This window comes from Magnolia sinica, chromosome 9 (assembly GCF_029962835.1).
Source record: "Magnolia sinica isolate HGM2019 chromosome 9, MsV1, whole genome shotgun sequence".
In the NCBI taxonomy this organism is placed as follows: domain Eukaryota; kingdom Viridiplantae; phylum Streptophyta; class Magnoliopsida; order Magnoliales; family Magnoliaceae; genus Magnolia; species Magnolia sinica.
In genome coordinates, this window is record NC_080581.1 from 69,370,307 (window position 1) to 69,391,591 (window position 21,285).

The 21,285-nt window shown below is 38.1% G+C and overlaps 1 protein-coding gene, 1 long non-coding RNA gene and 1 other non-coding gene across 3 annotated transcripts; 2 read left to right on the plus strand and 1 right to left on the minus strand.

Moving 5' to 3' along the window:
- Positions 1–3,012: 3,012 nt before the first annotated feature.
- On the plus strand, positions 3,013–3,118 carry LOC131257185 (small nucleolar RNA R71). Its single transcript, XR_009177198.1, has one exon. It is a non-coding gene; the product is annotated as a small nucleolar RNA R71 (small nucleolar RNA).
- Positions 3,119–9,054: 5,936 nt separating this feature from the next.
- On the minus strand, positions 9,055–11,007 carry LOC131255605 (uncharacterized). The gene is made up of 3 exons (XR_009176195.1): positions 10,759–11,007; positions 10,221–10,278; positions 9,055–9,171 (listed from the first exon to the last, which is right to left on the minus strand). It is a non-coding gene; the product is annotated as an uncharacterized LOC131255605 (long non-coding RNA).
- A 2,588-nt stretch (positions 11,008–13,595) lies between these two features.
- Positions 13,596–19,896, plus strand: LOC131255602 (probable LRR receptor-like serine/threonine-protein kinase At3g47570). Its single transcript, XM_058256354.1, has 2 exons — positions 13,596–16,323; positions 18,600–19,896. Exons 1-2 carry the CDS (start codon positions 13,638–13,640, stop codon positions 19,037–19,039), a joined length of 3,126 nt encoding a protein of 1,041 aa, XP_058112337.1. The 5' UTR covers positions 13,596–13,637; the 3' UTR covers positions 19,040–19,896.
- Positions 19,897–21,285: the final 1,389 nt, after the last annotated feature.

The following is a 21,285-nucleotide window of genomic DNA, read 5'->3' on the forward strand; positions in this document are numbered from 1 at the left end:
TGCGCCAGAACTGCAGAATGCAGTCAAAATGTGACGGCCGAAGAAATCCCGAGATCAATGGGATTTTCTCAGCACACGCAACAAACGGTCCGATGAGAACGGTGATGGCCCACCTCAGGGATCTAGACGAATGATCTGGACCATCTATCCTATCCAGAAGGTGATTTCTACCCCACCCAAGTCGAACTCGCACGTAGATAACGGCCCTCACGTATGCAAACTGGGCAGTTCCGGGACTCTGTTCCCGCGCCTGCGTTTTCAAAACCAAAACCATTTGGGGATTTGGTAGGGCCCACTACCGAGGGAGAGGGACAAATCTAGACCATCCATTCGAATCATACCGGGATGCCAACCAAGACCCGATTGGTTTCCGTCAGCAACCGATCAGGCAACATTTTCAGCCGTTCACTACGTTTAAAGTAACGTAGAGGGTAGGATTCGAAGGACTACGCCGAGTCCAGATCAGTGACCTATTTTCCAGGGTCCGATCTCTATAAGAAAGCCAATGGAGGGTGCGGATTTGACAGAGATTCAAGGTTGCGGGCCCCACTGATGTCACCGCAACCTTCAGTTCGCAATAGAGCTTCCGCATCCGAAATCCAAATGGACACTGTCCATTTAAAGGCTGATGGGCCACATCAAAGATCATCTGAGATGATCAGAGCTATCTAAGAAACTGTAGGGGGCGATCCGACCGCCATCCAGAAGAAATCCAGCGTGGCATGAATCCTGAGAACACCTTGAAAACATGGGTCGCAACGACACCCCTCTCTCCTGTGGAAACCGGGACTACGTAAGGGTCTCCGTGCCTATATAAACGTTCATCCAGCGACGAGGAGAGAAGGAGAGAGAGAAATTGAGAGAGAGAGAGAGAGAGAGAGCAACATCCAGCTCTTTGCTGGACATAGCAGCAGGAAAGAAGAAAGAAAGAAAATAGAAAGGAAAGAAAAGAAAAAGAAAAGAAGGAAAGAAAGGAAGAAAGAGAGAAAGAAAGAGAAAAGAAAGAAAGAAAACGAAGAAAGGAAAAGAGAGAAGAAAATAAGAAGAAAGAAGTAGATGGAGTCCAACCGAGTTAACTCAAGGTGACTCAGTGAGTCAACTTGCTGATTTGGGATAATTCAACAGGTAAATTCTAGTTTTACTAATCAAGGTAACGGGTAAATCACCTGCTAATAACCCCATATTAGATTAAGGCCTAAAATCATCACCCCTCTAAGCTTAAACCCAAATCTTAGGAAAAAAATCTTAACCTCTTGAATTGTTTTAGAACTTAATCCTGTGGCGTAAACAAAAGAACAAACGAGGGCAATCTGACATCAAAGGTGAGGGTTTTATACTTTAAGCTTACAATAATTTAAGTTTATCCTTCCTTTCCATGCTTTTAAAGATGCAAATTATCCTGCCTTTTTCATACCTTTAATGATGTGAAATTATCTTGTCTTTCTGTACCTTTAATGATGTGAATCATCCTGCCTCTTATATTTATATTTTTCTGGAAATTATCCTATCAATTGATTCAGTTATTATCATTATAATTATTGGCCCTGCAGGGATTATGACATCATGTCAAATACAAGTGATTTCTTTGAATTTATATGAGGCCATGAATACAAATCTTGCCCCTGCCTCATCTTTTTATTTGAGTTGGCCCTGCTACTCATCTCTTTATTTAAGTTGGCCATTGCCACTCTTGATATTATAAAGTTGACCATTGTCACTCTTCTCTTTATTATGTTGGCCTCGTGCCGTCTATGTTTACGGCTTGGGCATGTGTCTTGCTATTCCAGAAGCTCCATAATTCAATTTATATTTTTTATGATTTAGATTCAGTTATATTCGTTATGATTCAGTTTATATTCTCTATAAGTGCAAGTGATGTCTATGATGTATCACAACTAGTGATTCAAATATTCTATGATGGACGTAATGCGCTCTAAGTAGAGACCCTCTTGGGGCACGTAAGTCCTTGAGCCTTCGGGTAGTGGTGCACAAATTGATGTGTATAAGTCGCAACAGCATCACATCACGCCAGGATTAGATGTCGCAAATAGTCGCTCCATGAACAAGTCGTGTCACGTAAATCACCCAGCTTATGTGTTGTACGCTCTGAGGATTCTTGTAAATCCACGGTAGTATTAGCCATACCAATGAATATCCGTATAGTGAGAGTGCGGGTCGAGCTGGTTATCTATTAATCGTATTCCACTTTGTGATGATCACTACGTATGATGAGCCCCACATACTTTGTTAGGATTGCATCTCACGTAGGTTGTTTGAGCATGCTGATACCCTCGTGATAGTGGAGCACAAGACATATCAGACCCTTACTTTACTTTTATGAGTACTCTTGAATTATTGTTAATCTTGAAGGATAACCTTCACTATGAGTAGGGCATTGATCCTCTCCCAACCGTATAGATGGCACGGGTGACATACAAATTGAAGACTTAGATGACTGCTTCCCTATAGAAGATTATCTTGAAAGACTAAGAAGATAGTTTTACTATTTAGTTTTATACTTCCGCTGTGAATTCTGATATTGTAATAAACATCCCATTATGAGGCCATTTGATTATTCTTTTTACTTTGATGATATATAATCAATATAGTTGATTTATTCTTGTGAATGTTACCTTCATGAATGTATCTAGATCTAAACAATAAATTTTCTAAAGCATCCGATTTATACATCATTAACACCCGGTTTCCTCGGGCACGAGTACAAACTGATCTGGCCATGAAAATTTGGGCTGTTGCACATTATCTTTACATTAACATCAGCATCTTCTTTTAGAAGGTACATACCTCATTTGTCCTTGGACATAGGCTTAGTCTTATCTATGTTGTTGGATGTATCCTAAGATTAGGCGTTCTCAGCTAGAAGATCAAAATAATCACAAGCTTCATTAGGACCTTTACTAAAAAATTTACCATTACACATCATATTTATGAATTGGTGCATGTTTGAGCTCAAACCATTATTGAAGAATCTAATCACTCACTATGTTTTGTAGCCATGATGTGGGAAAACAAGTAAGAGTTCCGTGAAACGTTCCAAACATTGAAAGAAAGTTTCCCTCTCCTTTTGGGAGAAATTAATGATATTATGTCTTAGGTTGTTGGTCTTGTGATTAAGGAATAACTTCTTAAGAAATTTTCTAGTTATCTCTTAACATGTCCCTATGGTTCTAGGCCTCAAAGAGTGTAGCCAAGATTTGGCTTTCTACTTCAAAGAAAAGAAAAATAGTTTAAGCCTAACCATATCTTCAAAGATATTGTTATAATGCAAAGTAGCAAGTATTTCATTATATTCCTTTATATGGAAGTAGGGCTTTTTAGAGTCAAGTCCTTTAAATTTTAGAAGTATCTATATCACTATAAGTTTAAAATTAATATTGCCCGCATTCTCACGTTAGTTAGAAAAACATACAAGAATGAACACTCATTCTTGTTAGTTGTAAGTAATCATGTAACATCCTAATTGGTGGCACATTATATACTTTATTCTCATCTTAATTAAGTTCATTCTCAGCCATGTTTCTGGCTAATTCATAAGCATCAAGATCTTTTTCGACAGAGTTGTTGGATAAGACTTTAATCGAATTTCCTCACTTATAAGACATTTTGTGTGATCACGTCTCCATTTGGGCATGAACACAATAAACCCTAAAAATATCTAAATCCTAACAAAACATCAATTATCTAAGCAAGCAAGGGAAAAAAAAGAGCATGAGGGAAGATGTTACCAGAGAAGAAGACACACGACTAAGGACAATCCTAAAAACAAAAGAAGCTGGTAACAATGAACTAAACAAAAATAAGAACTAATCTTTAAAATTAAAAAAAGAATAAATAAATAAAAATAAATAAAAACTATTTTGAAGTGTTCTTAAAACCTCTAGTCCATGGGAAAGACGCTAAAAACTTGCTACAACTTTAAGATTGTACATCCAAGTGAAAGTAGCAAAGTATTAAAGCACTTGGTGATTCCAAGGTCGATCCATATGGATTGTGTGATTAGAAAAACTAACTAGAAAGAAAATAAGAAATATGATTTTCACACTAGTAAATTGAAGTACGTGAAATAATAAAATAAGAAATCTAAGACTTTAGGAATCCCGTTTTAATCAATCCACAATGCTTGAGTTATCAATCCAACCTTATAATTCAATTAGAATCAAATAAGGATTTGTTTCAATCAGAAGATGAAATTATTAAATCTAATTTCTAAAACAAAGATATAAATCTCAATTGATTAATCTAATCATAAAAAACTAAGTAATTGATCGCATGAAATTCCAAGCATGCGATGTACTCGTAGTCAACAATATATCAAGGAATTTTACAGATCAATAACTTTCACCAAACTAATAATCAATTAAATCAATTAAAATTCATCATTCAAACCACTATTATTGAATTAAAATAAATCAAACATTAAGAATTCATCAAAATCTTCACTCTTTAGCCTTATCTAAGAGATTAGCTACACATCGTGCTAAGGTAAACTACTCTCAAAAAAATAAAATAAAATAAAATTGAAAACCTAAAGTAGAAAATGAAGAAGAAGAACAATAAAAAAAGGACGACGTAGACACTCTCTTGCTCTTTCTATCTTTGTGATTATGCCTTAATTGCACTTAAAAGCGTTCATATAGAGACTCTTGCCAAGATTAAAAACAAAAGTTACACTTGTGCAAATCCACCTGCACTGTCGATCTGACTGTCGAACAAATTGACAACAATTGATAGACCATCGATCAAACAACAACCCTGTAGATTAAATCGAAAGTGCCCAAAAACATTCAACAAGCAAATTCAGATTCCTGATAATATTTCAATTGAATCGACATTACTGTCGATCAAATCAAAAATCCTACCTTTGGCACTTGAATTGAAGGCATTTAATTGGCAATTTCTGCCGTAGAAAGTGACCAATTCTTTGATCTGTATAACTTGATTTGTTAACGACTCCAACATGCTTGATCTTGATATCTTCGGAGCTTTTGCTCTTCATGAATGGCTCAACTACTCTTAGCCTTCTAATAATCTCCTGTATAGTAAAATTTCATCTAACGAGAGCTAATTTATCATTAATATGCATGAAGAAAAAATGTAAAATTAAGGATAATCATGTAAAACTAAACAATTATAACTAGATCTCCTGTAACAAGTGGAAGAGAACAAATTTTTAAGATTTAAATAATTAAATAATAACATAAAAAACCAATTTTTGAATAAATTATTAGAAGAATTTGATCCGTCAACAAAGAAAAGTGTGCATGTGTATCTTAAAAACAAGACCTAGAAGAAGAAAAATGCTATAAGCTATAGAATACAAAACTTTTAAGTTGTGGAGGAGAATATGCAAGAAGGTAAGTCAATGAATCCCGTCATCTTTTAAGTATATTATCACTTTATATTTATGACCATAAAGTTTTTTTTCCCTTCTGAAAAGCACCATAAAAGTAGATATTCTAATACTATTTTTTTTTTTTTTTTGAAAGTGAAGTAGTTGAAATATGTGAAATATGCATTCAATTAAGATAGATCGTTTAAATAAGCATATTATCACCTATGAAATTTATACACATGCAGCACCCAAAACTTCAAAGGAACATTAAAAAATAAATAAATAAATAAATAAAAGAAGCAAAATCTCGCACATAAACATAGCATATTAAGATACCTAAGAAATGACTAATAGGAAGAATGCATCTTTTAAGAGATTACTAATTGAGGAAAAAAAAAGAGCATAAATTGGATGAACCTGACAAATTTTCCTTCTCCAGTTCCAACACTTCATCTTTCCCATGCCCTTAGACTATTGACTAATAGGAAGATTGTATCTTTCAAGATAAGTCCCTTGTTTTCTACAATTTTAATACTTTATCTTTCCCTTACAATTAGATTGGACCATGAATGTGACGAATTTTCATTCTCCCATTTTGAATTTCTTCCCCTAGTTACCAACGCATCCATATAGGAACCTATGCTACTATCCTTCTTTCTCAACACCCTCGACTGAAGGATTAAGATGAGAATCTCAACATCAATGGTCTCTCTACCATGGCACATAGTGTCTACGAAGCTCTCATGAAATTATAGAAGAGAGTTCAATAGGATTAGGGCTTGATCTTCCTAGTCCATCTTCACTTCTACACTCATCAATTTGAAAAGGATCAGATTGAACATGCTGATGTGTTCATTAAGATCTGACCCTTCTGCCATCTTTAGATTACAAAATTACTTTTTTTGGTACAAACAATTTGACATGATTTCATCATGTATAAGCTATCTAACTTATTCCAAAGTCTTATGATAGTCTTTTCATCAAGGACATTGTAAAGAATGTCATCTGCCAAATATAGCTATCTAACTTATTCCAATCTTATGATAGTGATCTCATCAAACTCTTCCCACTCCTCATCTTTCATAGATGTTGGACTCTCCTCAACACTAAGGAATGCATATTGTAGCCCTTACTAAACTAGAAAGTCTCTCATCTTCACTTCCCATAGTTCGAAGTTGTTTTACCGAATGAACTTCTCTGTTTCTTCGTTTCATACTTTATGTTTAATCCCTTAATTGTCATAATTCAAATCCAAACTCGAATCCTAACATTAGCTCTGATATCACTTGTTGAGAATCCGCATAAGCATGCCTCGAATTCAGTTACACTAAGATAAAGCAAGTGTAATCAAAGTATGCACGAGTACACACGAATTTATGTGAACAAACCCTTATGAGAAAAACTATGGCACAAAGCGACAACGAATCACTCTGAAAGTAAAAGCATAGGAGATAGATGCGCTTATAATGTCGAAAACCCTCAATTTCTCCTCCCCAAATCCTATAAATATTTTAGCCCTCCTTAAAGTACCCTAATCTCATAATTATATTCACATATACAGTGTCATGCCCGGAATAGGAAATAATTCACGCAATTATGCAAAAATATGCACACCGTCAATCTATCCATCAATCGATCGACATCAATTAAGCAATTCTCGATCAATCGAACTCCCATGTTCTAGCAATCCAACATGCTCAAAATTGTTTAGAGAGTTTATAAGTAATTTTCAAAATTGATCAATTGATCGAGTGGAGACTTCGATTAATCGAGATTATCTAAAATTATCCAGAGATCAACCTGTATAATTCAAGGTAAATGGGTCAGGGTAGTCGATGAATTGAACCCCTGCACTATGTATGGATTTAAGAAATTGACAACAAGTGATGATCCAGTTCTCACCATTTAAAACTTTTCTAGGCCACAAAAGTTTTGAATCAAACTAATATTTGTGTTTTCCTTTCATGAAGGTCTTTGTGACCTAATCAGCCGGTTGAATGGAAAATAGATATTGTCGTGGTCCTTAAGAAGTTATTAACTGTGGGTGTTCAATCACCACTATTTCCTTTGATATGGTCCACTTGCGATTTGGATCCACCTAATTTTGGGATCATCTCCCTTAAAATGAACTGGAAAAATGAATGGGCAGTGTGGATAAAACACACTACAAGAAAAGGGAGCTTTAGCCTCGGTTCAAAATTGAGGTTAAAAAGGTTAAAAACTGAGGCTAAAGCCTTTAGCCTTAGTTTTGCCTCAGTTATCCAAACCAAGGTTGAAACCCCCATGGCTAAAGGCTTTAGCCTCAGTTTTAGCAACCGAGGCTAAAATGACTTTTATAGCCTTGGTTCTTCAAGTAAGGCTAAAAGACCTTTTTAGCTTCAGTTTTCTTGAAATAAGGCTAAATCAAAATTTTAGCCTCCATTATTTCCAATTGAGACTAAATCCAAATTTTAGCCTCGGTTGCCTCCAATTGAAGCTAAATCTATTTTTAACGTTGGTTCTCAACAACCGAGGCTAAAGCCTTTAACCACGGGAATTTTAGCTTTGGTTCTCAACAACCGAAGCTAAATCCAAGCCTCGGTTACAAATTGAGGCTAAAAATGTTTAATTTTTTTTAATATTTATTTAAACTACTAATCCATTCATTCAATCCACTCATGAAACAATCAATCATGAAAGCCATAATACCAACAAAGTAGTTAACAACTCAATCAAACAATCAATCTCACTTGTTTACTATTTAAAGTTTTCTAAAGAAAATCAAACTATTACACAACATTAGGTTCCATAAATAATACAAACTCACAACGCAAGATTTGGGTATGACTTTTGCTTGGCTAATGAACAACTACAACTTGTTCGGTTGTCTGAAAGCATCTGCAAAGAAGAACAACTCGCCATTAGCAATAATTTATTGTGGAGTCCATCATATCAACAGTTCAGATCGCTCCACCGGCATGTCCCTAGCTCCTAATTTTACTTTTTAACAGCTCTAGAGGTTTCTTTCTCAGCATTTAAATGTCAAAAAAGCAAAGTTACCATATGAAGTCTAAAATAGACTTGTTTGACACATGTACAAGCATATGGATATCCAAGAAAATGTTGAGATGTAGAGCTACATCTGGGGGTCGCACAACCGGTAGTGGCCCCTGGTCGACCAGTCGTGGACTGGCTCGACTCAAAGTCCAGCAAGCATAAGATTTTTAGTTCCGAGGTGCTCGACCGGTCGTGGCCCATGCTGGACCAGTCGTGGGATCCGCTCGACCGGTCGTGCAATCCGCTCGACCGGTCGTGGTTACGCAGATTCGTTTCCGAATTTGATGCGGACTGCAGATTTCGGTGTCGCCTTTCGCAAGGGTGCGAAAGGGAAGTTGCTAAAACTATAAATTGAGGTCCCTAGGGCTATTTTAGGGTTAAGGTGAATATTGAAAAATATTTCTAAGGTGTAGGCAAGGGATTTTCTATGTTCTTCCAAGGGAGAGGTTAGTATATTGCCTTGTAATCTCTGTTCGTTCTTCATAGTGGAAGTTTGCAAAAATCTACAACTTCGTCTGAAACTGGGAAATATTCTAACTAATTTTAGGGTAGCATATGGTATTCTGGTTGGAATTCTGCTGATGGAACAAGCTTTTGAAACATAACCCCAACAAATTCTGGTTGGAATTAGCAAACAAAGCATGAAGCAAAAAAGCATGGCCCACCTTTTTCCCATCTGCAACCCTCATTGCAAGACCATCACTAAGGCAAATGGCCATCAGCAGCAACAGCAACTCCTCATCCTTCTCAACAACTTTATGCAAATCAGGAGCTCTTGGATTCTTTCGTATGTCAAACACATAAATACACATAAATACAAGTTGACCTATTTAAATCAAATACAATTGTTACCTTGACCTAATTTTGCAGCTATATTATTGAAGGCCATATTTAAAGTCATCCATATTTGCATTTCAGAATATAATATGAAGTGCATTCCATCGTTGGATTCTTCATCTATTAAGGACATAGTCATCCATATTTGCATTTCAGAATATAATATGAAGTGCACTTGTTCATAGATCTTCAGCAATTTCCAAGAAATGGTAGCATTCCCCAACATCTATTTAACCAAAATTTAATCTTTTTTCCTAGTACCGTCCTCGAAAATTTATGAAGATACCGGTATTCTAATCTTCCCAAATTTATCATCTAATGAGCCCAACTTCATGGCTTGGAAAAGCAAAGAAGCAAGCATATTCCAGTATTCACGTTTCCTAAATCTACAGTCAAGAAGAACAACAGCAGAAGGATAGTATGACATCCATACCATCAGGCCTAGAGCATAAAACCATGTAATTAAATGTAGAACACAGTAGTACATGTAATCAGTGCACCAACATTTTTGTTTCCTTAACAAAAACAGTAACTTTATTAGAAATGAAAGGCTGTGGTGATGATAAATGGTAGCTTATTAATAATAGAATAATTACACAGATATTAAGGCAAATGCATAGAACAGCTAACAAAACGTGATCCCCTCCTAACTCCACCTTTAGCAAGAGTCTGCTACATCGTTAGTTATTGTAAAAGAAGCATAGGTATTTCAATAGTTCTAGGGAACATATTTGAGTTAATAGCAGCGAAGTAAATGTTATACATAAGAACAAGAGAAAATTCACCACCAAGTACCAGTTTTTAATATCATGCACTGGAGATTTTAAAAAACAGAACCTTTGACATGTACGCTCTATAAATATGTATAGTTGATTGAAGTTTTCTTTTAACGGCTTAAAATCCTCATTAGAGATGTTATAGGAGACTTCAAGAGGAAAAAGGAAGTGAGATTTTTGTCTAAAATATGAGATGGCTAATGAAGGAAAATATATACACTGCTTATAATCTCCATTGCAATCCTCCCTCTCTTTTAACTCCTCCTCTACTTCAGTCTTCATTCACAAAGTTAATGAGTCACGAATCAACAGAAACTCAAAAAATAGCAAAAAATCATTAAAAGAAAAAAGAAAATGAAAAATCAAGAGCAAGAGTAAGCAAAATTTTCCAAACATTTTAAAAAAATCGAAGAAATTTCCATGTGAAATCTCCGTTTCTAGGGTTTCGACTAGAAAAAACTCGAAAACATGCGAAAAGAATCAAAATCTGCAAACAAGGAAATCGCAAAGGTATTCTTTATGGGAATCCGACAGAATTCCATAAAAAATAATAAATAAATAAATAAAATAAAATAAAATAAAATAAAATCTCTGCATTCCTCTCTAAACCAAACGATCTAGGGTTCTCGATCGAGAAAAAAACAGAAAAACAGCAAACAAATTCCAAACAAATCAAAAAAAATGAAATTGAGAGCTAGAACATCCGATCTTCGACGACATTTAACAAGAAAATGTGGGAATAAGAGCAATATCGACCTGCACGTCTAAGAAATGAGAATTTCGAAGTTCCTTTCGCCATCAATCGACGAAATGGTTGGAACTGAAGAAAGAAATGGCAATTTCTGAGTAGAAATTGAGAGAAACGAGGGTTTTGGGAGACTTGCTTAGACTCATTGAGAGACCTTTTGCCCGAAAAGCCTCTGAGTGAGAGGAATGGTGGCTTGCTTTTGTAGCTGGGCTTTACCAGAAATAACGAAAACGCCACTATAACTTTAGAAGGTCGAAAGTACCCTTGCTACTTTCTCAGAATATCGGCACGTGTCTAGGGCGTTCGGAGGGCATGGCCGGGCGCGGATTCCCTACATCATCCCTTGTAGTAATAGCCCGTGAAGCAAAGAGCCATGTGGGGCACACCATGACATGACATCCGCTCCATCCATCTCTTATGATAGATTATTTTAGAATGAGACCCAAAATAGTAGGCTGATTCAAAACTCTAATGGGCCATAATGCATGGATCAGTGATAATGGGACCATTTACCTTTGAAATCTTACCATGGCCCACCATGATGAGTTCGGTAGCCTCAAGAAGGCTTTAATGATAGACGTTTTCAAGTAATAATTTTTCGGCCCACTTCCATAAGTAAGTTTCTAAAGATGATGGACGGACTTTTAGCCTTAGTTGCTAACCAACCGAGGCAAATTAAAGAGTAGACATTTGGCCTCAGTTGTTCACCAACTGAGGCAAAAGGGTAGACTTTTAGCCTTGGTTGCTCACTAACTGAGGTAAATGGGAAAACTTTTAGCCTTAGTTTCTCACCAACCGAGGCAAAAGGGCAGACTTTTGGCCTCAGTTTTCAATAATTGAGGCAAAAGGGTAGACTTTTGGCCTCAATTGCTCACCAACCGAGACAAAAGGGTAGACTTTTGGCCTCAGTTTTCAATAACCGAGGCAAAAAGGCAAGCTTTTGGCCTTAGTTTTCAATAACCGAGGCAAAAGGGTAGACTTTTAGCCTCAGTTGTTCACTAACCGAGGCAAAAGGGCAGACTTTTAGCCTCAGTTTCTCACCAATCGAGATAAAAGGGTAAACTTTTAATCTTAGTTGCTCACCAACCAAGATAAAAGGGTAAACTTTTGGTCTCAGTTGCTCACCAACCGAGGTAAAAGGGCAGACTTTTGGCCTCAGTTCTCAACAACCGAGGCAAAAGGGCAAACTTTTGGCGTCAGTTCTCAACAACCAAGGTAAAAGGGCAGACTTTTGGCCTCAGTTGCTCACTAACCAAGGCAAAAGGATAGACTTTTGGCCTCAGTTTCTCACCCACCAAGGCAAAAGGACAAACTTTTAGCCTTAGTTGCTCACCAACCGAGGCAAAAGGGTAGACTTTTGGCTTCAGTTGCTCACCAACTGAGGTAAAAGGGTAAATTTTTTGCCTCAGTTGCTCATCAACCAAGACAAAAGGGCAGACTTTTGGCCTTAGTTTCTCACCAACCGAGGCAAAAAATGAAGTTTTAACCTCAGTTCCTTTACAACCGAGGCTAAAAACCACATTTATCCTCCTTTTTTTGAACCGAAGCTAAAGGTCTACTTTCTTGTAGTGACACATCATGGCAACCAAATATTTCCAACACCGACGGGTTGTTGGAGGGGTCGCATCCAAGTTAGAGTGGGGAGCCGATTTGGTGTGACCCGGGCGCAGAGATATCTCTGTCGCCGGGGCTGTGTGGGGCCCAAAGAGATGTTTGCAACAAAAAGGCCACATTTAACTGGAAGTTTAAAAACCAGGCAGATAGATTCAAAATTCAGGTGGGCCACCCCCCACACGAAACAGTGAGGATTGAACCTCTGGGATGACAGAAGTTTTGTATCAGGATGATATTTGTGCCTACAGTTTATCTAAATGTTAATATACTTAATGAATGGTTTGGATGTAAAATAAAAATCAGGGTCAACTCCACGAAGGTTTCAACTGTGGACGTTCCGTTCCCTGTTTCGTGTCATATCTCCCACCTGAGTTATGGATCTACCTGATTTTCAGGCTCCTGTCTTACTGTGGCCTTTTAAAATATATGGACGGAGTGGATTTATCATGACAATCTCTGTGGCCCCACACAGCCCCGGGTATAGAGGGTCACAGGCAACTCGCTCCTATCCGAGTCCGTTTGCACAGCCCACGGAACTGCAAGTTTTTAGAGTATCTTGCAAGAATAATAATAATAATAATATATTCATTTATTATTACTGGCCTCGTCATGGACTCCCCCTGGCACCAGCCAACCGCAGGGGCAGGGGAGTCCTATAACTGGCCAACGGCTGGTGGTTGGTGCTATGTGGGCCCGATCGTGATGTATGTGTTCCATCCATGCCGTCCATCTATTTTTCAATATCATTTTATGGTATTAGACGAAAAACTAGTTATATCCAGATCTAAGTTGGACCACATTATAGGAAACAGTCTTGAATGAATGTCGACCATTAAAAACTTTTTGGGGCATAAAAGTTTTGGATCAAGCTGATCTTTGTTTTTTTCTTTCATCTGGGTCTTTATGACCTAATCAACAGATTGGATTTCAAATAATACAGTGGGCCTTAAGAGGATTTTAATGGTGGATATTCAATCACTATTTTTTCCTGTAGTGTGGTCCACCTGAGATCTATATCCCTCTCATTTTTGGAATCAAGTCCTAAACTGATCTCTAAAAATAGATGAACAGAATGGATGAAACACATACATAATGGTGGGGCCCACAGAGCACCAACCACCAGCCACGGGGCTGGTGGCAGGAGAGTGGCCAGTCCTTTTCCCTCGTCATGCCATCAACAGACCAGGAGGGGGCCCTTCACTGTAAATAAAGGAGAATCCACTCCATTTTTATCTGCGATCACTTTGGCTTTCCAGCATTCACAAACTTAACAATGGAGCTCCCGTCGACGAGCCTACCTGCTGCAATTTCGTCATTTCTCCTCTGCACCATCCTTCTCTCTTCCATGCACGTTCCATGGTCGTTGGGATCTGCCTCTAACGTCTCCTATGAAACCGATCGTCTTGCTTTGATCAAATTCAAACATCTGATAACCGACGATCCTCTCCATTCATTGAGGTCATGGAACCATACTCTCCACTTCTGCCAGTGGAAGGGGGTCACATGCTGTCGCCAACTTCCTCAAAGAGTCACCGCTTTGAAACTCAGTGGCCAGAGCTTGGTGGGCCCCATATCTCCTTACATTGCAAACCTCTCCTTCCTCAGGATAATCGATCTTGCAAACAACAGCTTCCATGGGATGATTCCTGAAGAGATTGGCCGTTTGTCGCACTTGCAATTTCTCATTCTGACCAATAACACATTCTCTGGAGAAATTCCAGCAAATCTGACCCACTGTTCGGAACTCGAAGTCCTTGATTTTTGCCGGAACCAGCTCACAGGGAGGATTCCAACTGAGCTTGGCTCTCTATTGAAGCTCACCTTTTTGTGCCTTTATCACAACAGTCTTACAGGAATCATCCCGCCTTCACTTGGAAACCTTTCATCTCTCACTGTCCTTGATCTCTCAAAAAATAGTCTGGAGGGAAGCATCCCAGATGACCTTGGTCGGTTGGTGAGGTTAAGTACTCTTAGCATTGGTGAAAATGAATTGTCAGGTACGATTCCACCCCAACTATACAATATCTCCTCTATTAACATTTTGGGAGTGGTAGGGAACAAATTGCATGGAAATCTTCCACCAAACTTAGGCCTCACTCTTCCTAATCTCCGAGGGCTTTACTTCTCACTAAATCAATTCACAGGATCCATACCGGTTTCATTATCCAATGCTTCAGGACTTGTACTTATTGCGCTTGGTGATAACAGAATTAGCGGTTCCGTGCCTATGAATTTTGGAAGCCTCAAGGGTCTCAACATTCTACATCTAGGCGGCAATCAGCTCGGACTTGGGAATGCTTGTGACTTGAATTTTCTCGATTCTTTGACCAATTGCAGTAGCTTACGAAAACTGATAATAGGCAATAACCGTCTCAGTGGTGTGTTGCCCGACTCCATGGCTAATCTTTCGACTCAACTGACAACGCTGCATATTGCAAGTAACAGGATATTCGGAAACATCCCATCTGGGATTCAGAATCTTGTTGGACTAACAGAACTGATGATGGGTCAGAACTTTCTAACAGGTAATATTCCCATTGGTGTTGGGAAGCTTAACAAGGTGGAGGTACTTTACTTGCAAAGAAATGAATTATCAGGGCAAATTCCATCTTCTTTGGGCAACATCTCCCGACTGTATAAACTCGTTTTATACGGAAATAATCTAATAGGGAGCATACCTTCAAGCCTCGGAAATTGTACATACATGCAGTTCATATACCTCCAAAATAATAATCTTAGTGGTAGCTTACCCAAACTGCTTTTCAGCTTTACCTCTTTAATTCAACTCCATGTTGAAAACAACTTTTTTACCGGTAATCTGCCAGTGGAAACCGGCAACTTGCAAAGTCTCCAGACACTGAATGTTGCTAATAACAATTTGTCGGGAGAAATTCCAAGCTTGCTAGGCAATTGTCTTAGCCTAGAGTATCTCTGGTTGGATGGGAACTTCTTTCAGGGATCAATTCCTTCAGCATTTAGTACTCTAAGAGGCCTTCAATCCCTGGATCTTTCATGTAACATCTTGTCTGGAAAGATTCCACAATACCTGGAGAAACTTTCTGCATTGCAGTATCTAAATTTGTCTTTCAACAATTTCGAGGGTGAATTACCAAAACAAGGGGTCTTTGGAAATGCTAGTCAAATTTCAGTACTCGGAAATACTAAGCTTTGTGGGGGTATTCAAGAATTGCAATTGCCAGCATGCTCTCGCCAAGTTTCCAAGAAAGGGGGGATATCTCTCGCTTCAAAAGTGAAAATCTCGATAATTAGTGTTGTCATGTGTCTTATTTCACTATCATGTTCCTTCACCACTCTTTATTGGGTAAGAAAGTCAAGAAGGAAACCCCTTGATGTTCCTTCTATGGACGATCCTTTCATGAACGTGTCATATGCAGAGCTCTATAAAGCGACAGATGGCTTCTCTTCTGCAAATTTGATTGGCGGTGGAAGTTTCGGTTCTGTATATAAAGGAAACCTAGATCGAGATGGAATTGTTATTGCAGTGAAAGTCCTCAACCTTCAGCAGCAAGGAGCTACGAGGAGCTTCATGGCCGAATGTGAGGCCTTGAGAAATGTTAGGCATCGGAATCTTATTAAAATCATAACTTGTTGCTCAAGCATGGATTTTAAGGGCAATGAATTCATGGCTTTAGTTTTTGAGTACATGCCCAATGGAAGTCTAAGCAAGTGGCTGCACGGAGATGGGCATGATCAGTTGGGGAGGAATTTAAACTTTATTCAAAGGCTAAATATAGCTATTGATGTGGCTAATGCACTGGATTATCTACATCACCATTGCCAAACACCGATCATTCATCGTGATTTAAAGCCGGATAACATTCTCCTTGATGATGACATGATTGCTCATGTGGGTGATTTCGGGTTAGCAAGGTTCCTATCTGACGTTCCTCAAACCAGCTCGGTTGGCGTGAAGGGATCTACTGGGTACATCGCTCCAGGTAACTATTTCATCTATTTTCTTTTATTTTATTTTCGTAAGTATGTGCTGTGAAGTTGTAAATTTTTTTCAAGTCGCTTTCTAGCCCACACAAACCTTGTGCCAGACTTGGGTGCCACATGATATCTAACCATGTGGTAAATTCATGTTGTGGCCCCTGCCATAAAGAATAACCATTTTGCAAATGTGAGATTGTTCCACCCATACCGACAGTTTACAAAAAAATGGACGCGGATTTCCTGCGAAGTTCCTGTGCTGGGATCGTAGGTGGGGCCCACCGAGATGTTTGTCAGGAATCCACTCTGTTCATCCGTTTTTTGAGATCATTTTAGAACATAAGACCAAAAGTGAGCAGGACCCAAGAGTTAAGTGGGCCGCATTAAAGGAAAAGGTGGTTAGGTAAATTCTCACCGTTGAAACCTCCCTGGGTTCGACAGTGATGTTTACATGACATCCATACCGTTAATAATGTCATTCCTACTGGGATGAACTGAAAAAGCAAAAATTAGCATGATTCAAAACTTCAGTGGCCCCAACGAATATTTTAACTGTGGACGTTCAATTATCACTTTTTTGGCCCACTTGAGCATTGGATACGGTTCATTTTTAGTCTCATTACCTAAAATGAACTCACAAAACGGATGGACTGGGAGGATTTCACACGACCAATGCAGTGGGTCCCACATGGGTTCCAGCGCAGGAACTTCCTGCGATTGGAAGGAAATCCGCGTCGCAAATAAAATACTTATTCAAGGTACATATCTAGCATGCCTGATGAGTGGATTGCCTGACTTTTGCAGACTTTCTTCCTAGAGGACCTGTCACATCTCAAAAAATGTGCATATATGTTAGCACGGTTTTGTACCTGGGCCGATTAGCAAAATTCTAATTTTAAATTAGCAGGAAACAGATAAGGCTTTAATTAGCATAGATAATAAGTACATTAGTTAATATTTATTTAGAGGAGAAATGTTCATGCGCCACATTGTATGTGAACTTTCACAGTCAGTGCTTTCTTTCTCACCAATGAGCTTTCTACTTGTAAATGTATTAATTGTATAGAAACCTGAGCCATGCAAACAATGGCTCTAACAAAAAATCACTTAGGTGAATAAAATTGGGCCAAATAAAATATTAGGTGAGCCATGATGTTATTAGGTGAGCCATGATCTTATTTACTTGGTGTAGAATATCACTTAGGTGAATAATTTTGATGGTTCAGGCTTCTGAATGAATGGACCATCCTAGTTTTTGTCCCAAGTCAGATGCACCCACCTTTTGCAGGATGGATATTCTACACCAAGTAAAACATTGTTAAGAAAAAAAAAACATTCTACACCAAGTAACACATTGTTAAGAAAAAAAAAAAAAAACATTCTACACCAAGTAACGCATTGTGGATTATCAAATGAATGGATGGATTTTCTTGGTGGCATATGTACAACAATAGTAAACTATGCCATTGTGGCACACATTCATAAAATCAGAGTCATCCATCCACCTGGGCTAACATCATGCTCCTGGGTTGAATTGATAAGACTGATGTACATTGATCAGCTACATGCGCCTTAATTATCAAACATCAGCTATATAGCTCTAAGTTTCCAATTTTTCTCATGGTCGAGACCCAATTGATCAATGGAACTTCTTCTATCATAGTCTACTAATTTCATAGTGGGTCCAACCTGTTCAATGGCACACATTTATGCATTCCACATATGTTGGAGGCTTGTTCATAGGTGGGCTCTTGTTGTTATGTTGCTTGGCCTAATTGCTTTGGTGATCAGGTAGGCCACTTGTGCATGTTGAATGTGGACCACTGGTAAATTATCTAATCTTTTTTTTCCTTTTTCTTTTTTGTAGTACAACTTTTGTAAATGTTTATGATAAATCCTCTAAATTTCTTTTTTCCTACTACAATTCTTGCAAGCATTTAGATAAGACCATCCAAAATTCTAGGCCATAGCACATTCCTAGATGTAAGTGAGACTGTTTTCCTATAGCTACAGATAGTAGGATTCTGAAAGCTAATCAAGTAATTAAAAAAATAATAATAACATTAATAATAAGATCAGAAATGAGTACCGCCTCTCAAACCAAAGTTTATAGCACATCAATTGATATTAGAAATTTCGACCTTTAAGAAAAGAAAAAATGTTAATTGCATGTTTAAATGGAATACTCCCTCCTCCCAGTGTCCCTCTCAAAATTCAAAATCTAGTTTTATTTGTATTTAAATGGTTTCTTTCATGCAAATATGATATCTACAAATTACAGAGTATGCGATGGGCGCTAAAGCATCTATACAAGGTGATGTTTACAGCTATGGAATCCTTCTATTGGAGATGATAACCGGAAAGGGGCCAACTGATGACATGTTTAAAGATGATCTAAGCCTTCATAATTTTGCTAAGTTGTCATTGCCTGAACGAGTAATGGACATTGTCGATCCAGTTCTCTTAGAAGACGCCAAAGTTACTCAAGGCAACGGAAATCATACTAACACAAGAAAAAGAATGCATGCTTGCTTAATTTCAATGGTCAGAATTGGTGTGATGTGTTCTGCAGAATCTCTAAGAGAACGAATGGAGATGAAAGATGTTGTCAAAGAAATGCATACAATCAAGGATTTATATCTCGGTGTCAAGATTCAGCAAGATGAACAAGTTATGTCACAACTGTCAGGTGAAGATCCATCTTACCTCAGTTATTACTGAGATATTATTGGTAGTTATATTGAGAAGATTTCAAAATAAAATGAGCTTGTTGAAAATACTTTTCTTAACAAGCTTTTGATATGTTTAGTATTGGCATAGGAATGTGCTTTTAATATTTATGTTGAATGATGGAAAGATGCATTTCTTCTTCTTTTTTCTTTCTTTCTTTCTTTCTTTTATTTCGTGTAATTCAAAGGGAGATCATATCATGAATGTAATGAGACATACACATCGTCTTTTTACATTAAGAATACTATTAGGATACTGAGATGTTTAATAGCTGTGACATTTTTTCAACTCTTTTCAAAATGTCATCACAATCCAGTGGCAGTGCTTCTGCAATTAGACTACCCACTGGAGAGTAATCTGAGGAAGCATTCATTAGGTGAATCCCATTAAAATATTATGTTGTTTTGCCATGAATGTGAAACATTGCTATACTTTTAAATGTCCGTTGTTACACCACCAACAAGATAGTTAGAAATATCCAAACATAATAATGTCCTACAGCCCAACCTTAATGTATGCTTAGATAAACTTTTTTATTTTTATTTTTATTTTATTTTTCATAGAGTATGCAAACATCAACATGTGCAAATGCAATTATGTTCATGGAAAGGTTTCCATGCACTTACCCCACCAGATCATTCCTCAATCTTAATTTTGACTAACATGTCTTTTCAGTTAATTTCTTTGTCCAATAGTATAGGCATGAAAGATGTAACATATCTTCACTACACTTGAACAGAATGAGGAAAGAAACTACGATACTTGGGCTGATAAATGAATCATGCATGCATGGCACTTCTCCAATGATCCAAATCACTGATATTGTGTCTTCCACGGTGTATGGAACATACCCTTAAAAGCTCCTACATTGGTCATGCATGTTAAATATGGACCATTGGCTATTACTAGTCATTTTCATCTGATTAGAGAAATATTATGACATTGCATTGCCCATTATGGAGTCCATGATATCAATGGACTTGGTTACCAAGACGTGTGGTTCATTAGTAACATTTATGGGTCAAACACAAGAAATATATTAGTCTTGGTCGAGCTTCACACAATATTTGAAGAGAATGGCATCACCCTCTCTACTTTTGGATTCGTTTAAGTAGGTATTCTGAGAATGTATTTTTCCATGAAATTCATTTATTAGAAAAAGACTTCTTAAATATAAGTTTATGTTGTTTTCTTGAAAATTCTAGAATTATGTAGAATTCAATTTGTGAGGACAGATTTCGTTTGAGACTGAGGACGTTTCAAAACAAGAAACAAAAAAGCACAGGAGTTTCCATCCATAAAACTAAAATAACATATTTGTGGCGAAACCTTTAATTTCACATTCCGCCAATTGCCTGTGCCCCAGCCGCAGGAAGTTCCATGTGGGCGGAAGTTATGTGGGTCTCACAGAGATTCTGAGAAATCTACTCCATCCATTAGTTTCTCAACCTTACAATAGGACAGGAGTCCAAAAGTTGGGGAGATCCAAAACTTAGGTGGGTCACACAACAGAAAATGGTGAGGATGGAAACTTCCACCGTTGAAACCCTCCTATAGCCGACCATGATGTTTATACGCCATTCAAACCCATAGCTGATTGTGCCGGGCATTTATTTTTCAGCATTCTTGAAGATCCAACAGCTTGGCGAAGACCCGTATTGGGGCCAGTGGATCAATCTGAGACCATCTTGTTACATCATGGGCAGGACTTGGAATAGGTCCTCGCTCATGGATCATACCAGGCAACAAGTTGAAGCAGCCTAAGCCAGGCCAGGTGAATGCTACGGCCTGATTTCTTGATAAATATCAGCCTCGGCCAGGCCAGGTGAATCCTAGTGCCTGATTACTTGATAAATAGCCCAGTTTTGTAGGTTATGAGATATTTAGCAGAAGATTTCCTACTAAGGGCCAGCCAAGGCCCGGCCTCAAGTTTGTGGGCTTGGGCCTAAAATGATGGTCAATTTACCCAATGGGCACACTCCCTCACCAACCAAAAACATGTATAGATGCATACGGCCTCTGGGTGGAGCCAAGATATACCATTCACAACCACTAACCATAACACATGTTGACGGATGGGATAGCACAAGGAGTGGGTGGGAGGGAAATGGTACTATGAGGTCGACCACATGGGAGCTTCCATAAGGTCAAGCTGGGTGGGCCCCACCTTGATGAACATCCACACCATCAATCAGATGCACACTTCCAAGGTGGTCCATGGGCTTAAAGATAGGGGC